Here is a 13,868-nt window from a genome sequence, read left to right on the forward strand (position 1 = left end):
AGGCTCATGCAAGGGAAGTTGCTTGAAGGAGATCTGTCCACCAGTGTGTGTCTGGAAGAAGGAGACAAGTGCGTGTGCATGTGTGTCTGGAAGAGGGAAAGGAATGTACATGTGTATGATAGAGGGAGAGAAGTGTGTGCATATGTGAGAAAGTGCATGTATGTGCGTGGATGAGACAATGAGCAAGTATGAGTGTGAGTGAACATATGTGTGTGCTAGTGTGAGAGAGAGAAAGTTTGTATGCATGCTGCTACTGCCCCCCCCCCTCCCCCCCTCCACAATCTCAGGGTGGCAGGAAATCAAAAGTTCCCAGGTATGCTGAGCCTGAGGCGGTGACTACTGTCCCAGTCCCTGTTAAGTATCCTGCTCCAGCCCAGCCTGCCCTGCACCAGCATTCTGTGTCCAGCCTCATCCAGCTCGTCCATCCTAGGCAGAAGATAAACCCTAGTCCAGTCCTGCCCTGCTCCTGAGGGGGTGTTCCCCAACCCCAACCAGCATGACAGTATGTATATGCCATCACGCATATTTGTTTGAAAGTTATCCTCCAAGTACCTAAGATTCCTCCAGATATTAGTGCACAATCACTACTTTAATACACCAGACTGTAGCTTTCGATTGTGCAAGGTCCCTGTGTTTTCTGCACATCCAATGGATACAGAAAATTGCCAGAGAATCAATTTAGGTGACGGTTTAACATTTTATTTTTTCAAAAAGCTACAGTTACATTAATATTTGCATCTAAATCACATGCTTTGACCTGCAGAAACAAGCTCAGAACATAGAAGTTGCCTCAGGCAAGATTAGTATAACACATTATAGCATGACAGAGCACCTGTCATCACCTTATCAAAATCTTTGGTCTGTTATGAAAGAACTAGCAACAGAGAACACTAATATCTTTACACGTCTCATGACCACTGGCAGTATAATGTTGGATGAATGTGGACAAGTCATAGCAGCTAACTCTTATTGTGGATTTGTATTTTAATTTCCCAACCATCTTCTAAACAGGGATAAAGGAAATCCAATGAGGTTTAATTATATTACCTGCAAACGACTAAGCAGATGTAGTAAAATGGTTTTCAGTGTCTGCTTAGTACAAATATTTTCCTTTATTATGCAGTGATTTTTTTTTTGTATTTAGATAGAAATGTTTGAATTCAATTTGTACTGTAGCTGTGCTTGAGAACTGGCTGAATATTTTACCATTTTGGCCACTGAATGTGCTCTCCAGCTGTCAGAGAGATGGCAGGCTCGGGAAATGCAATCAGCCATCCATATGGAAAAGAAAGAGGCTTGCAAGGATGCCAAGACAGTTGATCAAAGAATACTGGATTACCATTTAAAACTTATTTATACATTCATGGAAAGAAAATACTTATATGTATTGTAACTTAATTTCAGACAATTGAAAGTCCTGTGCTTACATCTGGGACTTTCTACAGTGTCACTACAATATGTTGGGGAAATTACAACAGATTTGCTGCAGCCGGTCATGGCAATCTCCATTAAAGTCAGTGATGAAATATTGATTGGCTGCAGCATGCATGTGTATATAGTACATACATACACATGCATGCATGTACACTAAAAATGCTAATTTCATCCATTGCATTAAAATATGACCACAAAAAAAAAAAAAAAAGAACAGGTTAGTAACTGATAGTGTCCTTTGTGCTAAAACAAGATGTAGATCAGCATCCGATCCATAGATTTGCTGCAGCCAAGCAGTATTTCCTGCATGAGTATCACTGATTTTAATGGAGATTGCTATGGCCGGCTGCAGCACATAAGAACATGCCATACTGGGTCAGACCAAGGGTCCATCAAGCCCAGCATCCTGTTTCCAACAGTGGCCAATCCAGGCCATAAGAACCTGGCAAGTACCCAAAAACTAAGTCTATTCCATGTTACCGTTGCTAGTAATAGCAGTGGCTATTTTCTAAGTCAACTTAATTAATAGCTGGTAATGGACTTCTCCTCCAAGAACTTATCCAATCCTTTTTTAAACACAGCTATACTAAATGCACTAACCACATCCTCGGGCAACAAATTCCAGAGTTTAATTGTGCGCTGAGTAAAAAAGAACTTTCTCCGATTAGTTTTAAATGTGCCAAATGCTAACTTCATGGAGTGCCCCCTAGTCTTTCTATTACCCGAAAGAGTAAATAACCGATTCACATCTACCCGTTCTAGACCTCTCATGATTTTAAACACCTCTATCATATCCCCCCTCAGCTGTCTCTTCTCCAAGCTGAAAAGTCCTAACCTCTTTAGTCTTTCCTCATAGGGGAGCTGTTCCATTCCCCTTAACATTTTGGTAGCCCTTCTCTGTACCTTCTCCATCGCAATTATATCTCTTTTGAGATGCAGCGACCAGAATTGTACACAGTATTCAAGGTGCGGTCTCACCATGGAGCGATACAGAGGCATTATGACATTTTCCGTTTTATTCACCATTCCCTTTCTAATAATTCCCAACATTCTGTTTGCTTTTTTGACTGCCGCAGCACACTGAAACGACGATTTCAATGTGTTATCCACTATGACGCCTAGATCTCTTTCTTAGGTTGTAGCACTTAATATGAAACCTAACATTGTGTAACTATAGCATGAATTATTTTTCCCTATATGCATCACCTTGCACTTATCCACATTAAATTTCATCTGCCATTTGGATGCCCAATTTTTCAGTCTCACAAGTCTTCCTGCAATTTATCACAATCTGCTTGTGATTTAACTACTCTGAACAATTTTGTATCATCTGCAAATTTGATTATCTCACTTGTCATATTTCTTTCCAGATCATTTATAAATATATTGAAAAGTAAGGGTCCCAATACAAATCCCTGAGGCACTCCACTGCCCACTCCCTTGCACTGAGAAAATTGTCCATTTAATCCTACTCTCTGTTTCCTGTCTTTTAGCCAGTTTGCAATCCACGAAAGGACATCGCCACCTATCCCATGACTTTTTACTTTTCCTAGAAGCCTCTCATGAGGAACTTTGTCAAACGCCTTCTGAAAATCCAAATATACTACATCTACCGGTTCACCTTTATCCACATGTTTATTAACTCCTTCAAAAAAGTGAAGCAGATTGTGAGGCAAGACTTGCCTTGGGTAAAGCCATGCTAACTTTGTTCCATTAAACCATGTCTTTCTATATGTTCTGTGATTTTGATGTTTAGAACACTTTCCACTATTTTTCCGGGCACTGAAGTCAGACTAACCGGTCTGTAGTTTCCCGGATCACCCCTGGAGCCCTTTTTAAATATTGGGGTTACATTAGCTATCCTCCAGTCTTCAGGTACAATGGATGATTTTAATGATAGGTTCAAATATTTACTAATAGGTCTGAAATTTCATTTTTTAGTTCCTTCAGAACTCTGGGGTGTATAACATCCGGTCCAGGTGATTTACTACTCTTCAGTTTGTCAGTCAGGTCTACCACATACTCTAGGTTCACCGTGATTTGATTCTGTCATCTGAATCATTACTCATGAAAACCTTCTTCAGTATGGGTACCTCCTAACATCCTCTTCAGTATACACCGAAGCAAAGAAATCATTTAATCTTTCCGCGATGGCCTTATCTTCTCTAAGTGCCCCTTTAACCCCTCGATCATCTAACGGTCCAGCTGAATCCTTCACAGGCTTTCTGCTTTGGATATATTTTTAAAAGTTTTTACTGTGAGTTTTTGCCTCTACGGCCAACTTCTTTTCAAATTCTCTCTTAGCCTGTCTTATCGATGTCTTACATTTAACTTGCCAATGTTTATGCATTAGCCTAGTTTCTTATGTTGGATCCTTCTTCCAATTTTTGAATGAAGATCTTTTGGCTAAAATAGCTTCTTTCACCTCCCCTTTTAACCATGCTGGTAATCATTTTGCCTTCTTTCCACCTTTCTTAATGTGTGGAATACATCTGGACTGTGCTTCTAAAATGGTATCTTTTAACAATGACCATGCCTCTTGCATACTTTTTACTTTTGTAGCTGCTCCTTTCAATTTTTTTCTAACAATTTTTCTCATTTTATCAAAGTTTCCCTTTTGAAAGTTTAGCACGAGAGCCATGGATTTGCATACTGTTCCTCTTCCAGTCATTAATTCAAATTTGATCATATTATGATCACTATTGCCAAGCGGCCTCACCACCATTACCTCTCTCACTAAATCCTGTGCTCCACTGAGAATTAGATCTAAAATTGCTCCCTCTCTCGTCGTTTCCTGAACCAATTGCTCCATAAAGCTATCATTTATTTCATCCAGGATCATTACCTCTCTAGCATGCCCTGATGATACATTTACCCAGTCAATATTGGGGTAATTGAAGTCTCCCATTATTACTGCACTACCAATTTGGTTAGCTTCCCTAATTTCTCTTAGCATTTCACTGTCCGTCTCATCATCTTGGCCAGGTGGACGGTAGTATACTCCTATCACTATAATCTTCCCTGACCCACAAGGGATTTCTACCTATAAAGATTCAATTTTGCATTTTGTCTCTTGCAGGATGTTTATCCTGATGGACTCTATGCCATCCCGGACATAAAGCGCCACACTGCCTCCCGGGTGCTCCTCTATGTCATTGCGATATAATTTGTACCCCGGTTTAGCATTGTCCCATTGGTTGTTCTCCTTCCACTATGTCTCTGAGATGCCAATTAAGTCTATGTCATCATTCACTGCTATCAATCACAAACACACCCACTAACACACAATAGTGTATTCCAGTAACCTTATTTGTCAACAACATCAAAACGATGGTTAAACTGGTATATATTTGTAGCACTTCCAACTGCCATAAAACTTTGTTGGACCCTTAATCCTAGAGGCAGTGTTAACAACAGACTCTTTTACGATATAGGGTCACTTTGCTTTTATTTAATATCACTTATATTTTGTTCATTTTTGATATATTTGTATATTTTCAATAAAAACATTCTCTCAGAATTGTTGATGAACTACAAACCTTAACAACTGATATTTTATCTTTTCCAATGTAAAGCTGGAACAACCACAATATCCAGTCACAATCCCAAAACATTTTGAAAATATCACAGAAGAACGTGTCACAGTCCCAAACAACCACAATATCCAGTCACAATCCCAAAAAATTTTGAAAATATCACAGAAAAACGCGTCACAGTCCCAACACGGCCATGTTTCGGAACACAAGGTCATGCTTCAGGGGAATGACTTCTTCAACACTTCTTATCTGTGTAAATCCAGACACCGTTCCATCAGCATAACCGAATGGCTATTCATGTGTAGCTTTTTTCTCTTCCTGCGGTCTGGTGTGTTCATGCACCTTTGCCGGCGGGGCTGCTGGAAGCCGCTTTTGCCGCCGGCTGCCCCCGGGAGGCAGGGGAGCCGCGGTGGGCGCCTCGGGAGGAGGGGAGATGCATGAACGCACGTCCAATTTGGGCGCTCAAACAGCGAAGGCGCATGAGCGCACGCCGTGACCTCGGACGTCCATCCGGGCGCTCAGGTCACGGCGTGCGCTCATGCGCCTTCGCTGCTTGAGCGCCCAAATTGGACGTGCGTTCATGCACCTTCGCCGGCGGGGCTGCTGGAAGCCGCTTTCGCCGCCGGCTGCCCCTGGGAGGCAGGGGAGCCGCGGTGGGCGCCTCGGGAGGAGGGGAGAGAGGACTGGGGCTGCTGGAAGCATGCAGTAAGTTTACTTTTGTTACAATTTCTATTTGCTTTAATAACATATCGAGTCGATTTTCACCCTGCGCCTTGCTTCGGGAGGGGGGGAGAGAGGACTGGCAATCCCCGATGCCCGAGCGTAGGAGAACCATCCACTTCCTGGTACCTGTCATTTCAAATGTCATTTGAAATGACATTTGAAATGACAGGTACCAGCGCACCCAGGATACTGTATAGGCGCTGTATAGCGCTCTATACAGTAAAATGGATTGCGCTTCATGGACGCGCTTTGGACGCGGCTTGCATTTGCATGCCATTTAAATACTGTATTGAGCGGTATGTGATCCGAACTGTGCGCGCGGCAAACGAGCGGGTGCCCGGCACTGCCGCACTTTTTCTTACGCACCCTTACTGTATCAGCCTGTAAGAGCCTAAATTTGGCTTCCAGAACCTCCCTCCCACATTTTCCTATGTCGCTGGTGCCCACATGTACCACGACAGCCGGCTCCTCCCCAGCACTGTCTAAAATCCTATCTAGGTGACGCGTGAGATCCGCCACCTTCGCTCCAGGTAGGCATGTTACCAGGCGATCCTCACGCTCACCAGCCATCCAGCTGTCTACATTCCTAATAATCGAATCACCAACTATGATGGCCAACCTAACCCTTTCTTCCTGGGCAGTAGGCCTTGGGGAGATATCCTCGGTGTGAAAGGACAATGCATCACCTGGAGAGCAGGTCCTTGCTACAGGATCCTTTCCTGCTGCACCCGGTTGATGCTTTCCAATCATGAGATCTTCTTCCTCCAAGACAGCACCAGGGCTGCCAGTCTGAAGTTGGGACTTGGCTACTATGTCCCTGAAGGTCTCATCTATATACCTCTCTGTCTGCCTCAGCTCCTCCAGGTCTGCCACTCTAACCTTCAGAGATCAGACTCGTTCTCTGAGATCCAGGAGCTCTTTGCATCGCATGCATATGTACAACTTCTCACCGGCAGGTAAAAAATCATACATGTGACACTTGATGCAAAAGACTGGGAAGCCCCCCTGTGGCTGCTGGGCTGCTGCCTTCATCTCAATTTTGTTCAGTTCCTAGTTAAGCTTTAGGTTGCTATAGGAGTAGGAATGTGTCTAATTAACATCCTTTAAATGTATTAGTGAATTCACTATATGTCTGGTAGTGGCCTACAAGGGACTGATCAAACTCTCAATAAAGATTTTTTTTTTGTTTTTGTTTTTTTGTGAAAGTGGCACCTGCCTATAAATTAAAGGATGGGTGAGGGGTGGGTGAGTGGAAGGGTTGGGAAATCCAAACAGTCTAACTTCAGTTAGTCAGCCAGAGTGACTCACTGCTCTCTTGATTAACAAATGTTGGTACCTAATCAAACCAAATCACACTACCGCAACACCTTTCCAAGATGAGTAACTGAACTAAACTTTTCAACCTTTTTACTTAGGTATACACTGCTCCTAGCTTATGTCTAGCTTCTGGCTACTTTGTATTTAAAAAAAAAACAAAAAACAAAAAAAAAAAAAAACACTGAGTTCTGCTTACTAGTTGCCTTACAGACTTTTAAAAATAAACACACTAACTACTGCTTACTAGCTGTCTTACTGACTGACCATTTAAAAATACAAACAGTCTAACTTGTTTATTCGCTGCCTTACTGACTATTAAAAGCACAAACACACTAAATAATATTCCCAAATAGTTAACTTTGCCCCAATACTTTTGAAAAAGACAATGTCCTTAGCAAAAACTTACTGATTCCTTTCAGCCACCAGCAAGGTGATCCTCTCCTCTCAGTGCTCCCACTGGAATGTTGTAATTTCCCAACATATTTTAATGACATTGAAGAAAGTCCCAGATATAAGCGTAAGACTTTCAATTGTCTGTATGTATATATATAAAATATATATATACAAAATATGGTGAGTTTTAAAAGAAAAGAAAACGTCTTTCAAAACTGTTGTCTGAGAGTAGGATGATCACAAACTGATGCTTGTTCCTATGTTTCACACTAGGAATGTACATTTACAAAGATGCGCTCCTACAGTGCACTAAGGGTTCTCTTTAGTGGATCACTGCGACTGAAGTGCAAAACTGCCTGCTGCCAGCGCTGGTATTTTACATTTAATGGAGCCGAGTGCACTGGACCTCTTCCTATAGAAGCTATTATTTACTTAGATCAAGGCAGCCTCGAGTTCAATTCTACTATTAACATTCATCGGACTTCTTCAGGTATGCATTTAAAAGATATATCACATGTAAATAAGACTAAACACCATAATGCTACCTCAAAGAATAACTGCAGTATCATATCATCATCATCATCTATCACAGGACAGGCAACAGTGCCTGTCCCAGTTTAATTATTTTATAGATCACTGTCAGTCTATCTTTTCTCTTTTCCTAGATCTGCCTAGATCTCTTTAATCTTTTCTTTTGCATGTTTAAATCCAGTAACCCTTTCCCTTTTATTTCTATTTTGAAGTTTAGAAGCAAGTTCATTTTTATGTGAACAGCCAATTTGGGAGGGGTAGCATATCCCTCAATTTGGGAAGGGGGTGGTGAGAGGCAGGTCAGGGGGGCATGTGGGACACCCTATATCTGACTCTTTTCTTGAGACCTTTTCAGCAAGCTTATCCCTACCAACAGCCTACAGCTATTGCTCTCAAACCCATTAGTGTGCTTAAAGTATCACCTTAAACCTCAATAGCACATTGGGGTTTGTTTGTGTTTACATAATGAAATCTTAAAATATTTTAAAGCAATAGTAATATCAACATCTCAAAATCATTCAGGTGCTAATTAAATCCTATGTCATCAATTCCCCCTTCTTCTTGTTTTGATTTTAAAATCTATTTAACTATTTTGCTCATTCTAATATTATCTAAGTCCAGTGCTGTTCAATTTATTTTCACATGGGTCCTATACAGGTATCGTTCTGAAATATGAACACAACATGAACAGCACACATAGAATTGGATGTTTTAAAATTATAAAATGCTTGATTCAAACAATTGCAGCCAGCATACATTTCTATATACAGGGAAGTCTTCCACTGGAAAAAGCTCATGAACTCAATCTGTTTGGCTAATTCAGCTTCATCTGGCGCACATGCTTATCCTTAGGAGATGGGTGCCAGCCATGTTTATTTGAATCAGATTGCAGTTTATTTGCAACACTGTGGGTTAAAGGCCATTTATTTTCTTGTGTGAGGCTATCAATGCAATATTTGTGTTTTGTTTTGGTTTTTTTTTCTCATCAATAGTGGAAGGACTGTGTGAAGGGATCAATGCTGGACTGGTAGATGTTGCAGTCTGGGTTGGCACTTGTTCAGATTACCCGAAAGGAGATGCTTCTACAGGATGGAATTCAGTCTCCCGTATCATCATTGAAGAACTGCCAAAATAGAAGATGCACAACATTCTTCTTTTTATTTTTTTGCACAGCTTTAAAAAATTGAATACATGAAGGACTTGTCTTTTTTACATTATCATGTTGTGCAATTTGTTTGTTTTTGACAATATGGCTGTAGACCTTTATTTGATTGAGTGCTAGGCAAACCTGTTTACATACATACATAGAACTTAGTACTGTTCCAGTGCTTATAAAAATGTACATTGAATACTTCCATCTAGAGTCATATCTAGTTTATCAACAAATTATTTATATAGACATTAGAACATAGTAACTTATAGATGACTGCACAGGAGGACCAATTGACCCATCCAGTCTTCCCAGTTGTCTCCTTCTCTGGTTCTCTACCTTTGGTAAACTTATACATTTTATACTTAAGTAACAGCAGGTCCCCCTCCCCACCACATCTTTTACCCAACCTCTCAGTGCTGGCCTCCACCACTTCCACTGCTAGGCCATTACAGGCAATGTTACCTTCCTAGGCTCAACCACCCTCCCCCCAGACTAAATCTCCAGTTTCTCCCTCCCAAGTTCAAATTCCCCCAGCTCTCTTTCCACCCTTTCCAGATTCAAACCTCCCATCCACTACCACTCTCTCTCTCTCTCCCAAGTTCAAAACCCCTTCCCATCACCCTCTTTCCCTTCTCCTGCTCTTTCCTCCTTTCAGGCTCAACTCTTGCCTAGGTTCTGACCAGTTTAAAAAAAACCCCCCAAAAAATTACAAACACAAATTTCCAAGCAGGCCAGCCTCCTGCCTAGCTGTACCTCTGTGGGAGCAACAGCGGCAGCTTCAGAGCTCGTGGCAATGAGACTGAATCATGATGTGGGGGATAGGAACACTAGAACAATGGAGGCAGTGAACTGGAAGGCTGCCACCAGACCACTCAGCTGTTTGCTGCCTAAAAGTAGGGAATGAGGCACCTACATCTGCCTTGTTGAACAACAGTGGCATCCAGAATATTAAAAAAAAAAAAAAAAAAAAGGAAGTGATGTCACAGACCAAGATGGACACCTGAAACAAGAGCCCTGCCCAGATGTCTGCATAAGTACATAAATAATATAGAGTGCATGAGAGCTGAGAGTCCATAATCCCAGCAACTCATGGGTTAAACAGCATTGCTACCATGTTGACTCGAAAAAAGATGGCAGAAGTAAAAAGTTATTTTGGGATGAGCGTGACCACCTCCAGGCATGTGACTGGCCCTAGAGCTGCTTGGGAACACTCTCTGTCCTTCTGCGAGGAATAGGGCGACCACGTAAGAGCAGCAAGTTTGGAGGGAGAAAGCACCACACAGGAAGAGATGAGAGCCTATTTCAAAGAACTTAAGCGGGTCATAGCCTTGATTAAAAATGAGATGTTAGGGGCCATGAGTGAATTAAGAAGTGAGGTGACTATAATTGGTATCAGCGTGGATGAGATGGAGCGGTGCATGGAGGATCAAGCAGGAAGAGTGGAGGAGTTGCAAAAAGAAACACAGGCGCTGTGGGAAAAGAAAGGAATTGTGTGATAAGCTGGCAGACATCGAGGATTGAATGGGCAGAAATAATGTGCATGTAAGAAGGGTCCCCAAAGTGAATGAGTATAATTGCGCCAAGGTGTACAACATATTTGCAAGGCCTTGCTGATTTGTGAGGAGGATGCAGAGGTGGAGGGGGTCCATGATTAATATCAAAAGGGCTCACAGACTGTGAGGTCCAAAGAGGAAAAACTTCCCTTGAGAAATAATAGTTTGCTTTTGGGAATACCTGCAAAATAAAGCATAATTGTGAAAGCTAGAACCCAGGCAGACTTTCATTGGGAGACTCACAAGATTAAGTTTTATGTTTCCTTGTCACTGGTGACACTGGGAAGGTGAAGGGAAATGAAAGAAATCACCAATGTACTGAGAGACGGTAAGGCTAATTATATAAGTGGCTGTTCCCCTTTGGCTTGCTTTTATTATCAATAGCACAAAGTCAAAACAAAGCACGAGACTAGAGTGACGCTGCAGGAGGCAAGCCTAATGAGTTGAGGATCGTGCACGGCTGGGGGCAGTGACTCCTATCCGCACTTGTAAGGGCTTCTCCAATTGGCAGAGGGTGCTGATGAAAAATAGGAATGGCACACAGACAGATAGAGAAATATGAGCAGGTAAAGACATGAGCCGGGTTGATTAGAGTTTGAACCTTTAATAATGATTGGCTGTTTGCTTTCAGTTGTACCTTGCAATTGAGAGCCTACATTGGCAGAAGAAGTGACTGTGGGATTTGGGTAATCAGGGGTTATAGTGTTAATAAAATAGTTCAAATAAAAAAATGTTGGTATTGTGAGGTTAACAGTATTTAGATGATGTTACTCAGATAGGGACAGGATGTCTGGTCCAAAATGTCTTCCTCCCATAGGGCCTTTACTGGGAATAGAGAGAACAAAGATGTGGTGGGTTATAGGGAAGGGGGAGGGGGGAGGGTCTGCCTGAGGGGGCAGGTGTGGTTGGGGAGAGGAAGGAAGGATGGGGGGGGGGGGGTTGTGGTTTGGGGTGGAAGGGTTCAAGGAGGAAGGTATGTTGTATTAACTACTGGGCTTGATAAGGTGATACTCAAGGGCTAGATGGCTGGTTTTAATCAACTTCTCTCAATGCTAAAGGGTTAATTCATATATAAAAAAGCAGCTGCTTTTTACGGAGGTTCATGGACTGCATGCTGATATAGTTCTCCTCCAAGCAAACCAATTCTGTAAAAGAGTTGAAAGGTGTTATCAAAAAGAATTTGATCAAGTTGTGTTGGCATCAAGTGGAAGTGGAAAGAAATGTGGGATGGGAGTACTATTTCGGAAAATGTTAAAAACTGATATCTGTGAAACTAACAAAGATACGGAAAACAGATACATGACAATTAATCCTAAACGTAGAGGAGCAATGGTCATCATAGTGAATTTGTATGCTCCTAACACTGAGCAAGAGTAACTTTATGTGAAATTACATCATTTGCTAAGGGTTCTCTAATAATGAGGGGAGATTTTAACCTTACAATAAAGCCAGAGCTAGACAACTCATCCTCTCAAGGTGTAGCTCTGAAACGTCAGAAAGGCAAACTACTGCACATGGAACACCACCTCCAGAGATTACACGTTCTATTCCCATCTACATGAGACTTACTCCCGCATTGATTACATTCTAATTGAGAAAACCTTGATAGGGGGAGGTTTGGGGAGCGGGGACAGAGTGCGGTACTTGATTGGACCATGCCCTATTCTGGTTATAAATGGGGGGGGGGGGGGGGGGGGGGGTACCTACCCTGGATAGAAAAACTTTATAGAAACTCAATGATGCTCTGCTTAGAGATGAAAAATAATGAGGAAAGTAGAAGAAGCACTGTGGGAGTATTTGGAACTCAATAGGAACAGCAAAGTGCACCCTAGCATGGTATGGGATGGCTTGAAAGCAGTAATCCATGGGAAATTGATATTGTGGGCCACTTGGAAAAAGAAAACAAAGAAAATGGATTGAAATGTTATTAAATACTATCAAGCAGCTAGAAGTACAACATAAAAAGATGGGGGTTTACAAAATGTTTGGCAACAGTTGGACAAAGAAATAAAGAAATTGAAAAATTGTCAGGTTGAATCCATTCAATATCAATTATGTTAGCAAAAGAAGAACATTTTGAGTTTAGTAATAAGGCTTCAAAATTATTGGCATGAAAGTTAAAAAAAAAAAATGGTGCAATCACAAATTATACATATCTGGGATGGGCAAGGGAATATGCGATATACCCCAGGAGAGTTAAGGGAAAGATTTCAGCAATTTAACCAAGACAGATCACTGTATTAAGGAAGATTACATACAGGGCTATCTTGCAGGGGTACACCTTCTGGCGCTAGATCCCATTCAGCAACAATAGCTGGATAAGGAAATTTCTGCTTTTGAAATTTTGCAAGATATCAAATCATTAAAAATTTATAAAGCCCTAGGGATGGATGGCTTTACAGCAGATCCATTAAGGGAAATATCAATGCTTTATTGAAAAGTGATGAGATTGCCACCCTGAATGAAAGAAGCAGGCATAGTAGTACTCCCAAGGAAGGAAAGGACAAGACAAACTGTGGCTTATATAGGCCAATCTCCCTACTCAAAATAGATATAAAAATTCTGGCAAAAACATTGGCTACTAGACTAGCAAGCATGATCCTGGGGCTGGTTCATGAGGACCAATCGGGATTCATCCCTGGTAGGCATACTACAGATAAGGAGGGTACTGAATTTAATATGGGTAGAGCAAAAGGACAAAGTTCTAGCCTTGTTAACAATTGATATTGATAAAGCCTTTGACTGTGTATACTGGGCATATCTGTGGGCAGTCTTAAAAAAGGTTGGAGTGGGTAGTGATTATTGCCAATGGGCTAGTCAAATGTACAACTCCTCTGCTGCTAGACTGCGAGTTAATGGAAGATACTTAAGATTCTTTTGTACTGGGGAGGGTAACGAGAAAGTTGTCCTTTATCATCCCTGCTCTTTGTACTTGCTATGGAGCCATTCACAACCTATATTAGATCCTCACAAGATCTCAGGGGTAATCAGCAGACTATCAAATATCGTTATTTTTGGATGATGTTCTGTTTACCTTGTCTAATCCCAAAGAATCCCTGCAAACTCTAATAGGGGAATTAGATTGATATGGGTGAGTATTGGGTTTTAAAGTAAACCATACTAGGTCAGAAATTATGGTGTCAGAACATTACAGTGTCAGAATTGGAAAGTAGGGATCTTCAGGAAAGAAAGCCCTTGAAGTGGGCAGCCAAATCTATTAGGTATTGT

The 13,868-nt window shown here is 41.5% G+C and overlaps 1 protein-coding gene across 1 annotated transcript in view; it reads left to right on the top strand.

Moving 5' to 3' along the window:
- The window catches only part of CTHRC1 (collagen triple helix repeat containing 1), an 81,119-nt gene extending 71,062 nt beyond the window's left edge, over window positions 1-10,057 (top strand). Inside the window, exons 3-4 of the mRNA XM_029591855.1 lie at window positions 7,677-7,893; window positions 8,927-10,057. Coding sequence (XP_029447715.1) covers window positions 7,677-7,893; window positions 8,927-9,069 — 360 coding nt within the window. The 3' untranslated portion in view covers window positions 9,070-10,057. The remainder of the gene's footprint in view (window positions 1-7,676; window positions 7,894-8,926) is intronic.
- Window positions 10,058-13,868: the final 3,811 nt, after the last annotated feature.

This window comes from Rhinatrema bivittatum, chromosome 2 (genome assembly GCF_901001135.1).
Source record: "Rhinatrema bivittatum chromosome 2, aRhiBiv1.1, whole genome shotgun sequence".
Taxonomy (NCBI): domain Eukaryota; kingdom Metazoa; phylum Chordata; class Amphibia; order Gymnophiona; family Rhinatrematidae; genus Rhinatrema; species Rhinatrema bivittatum.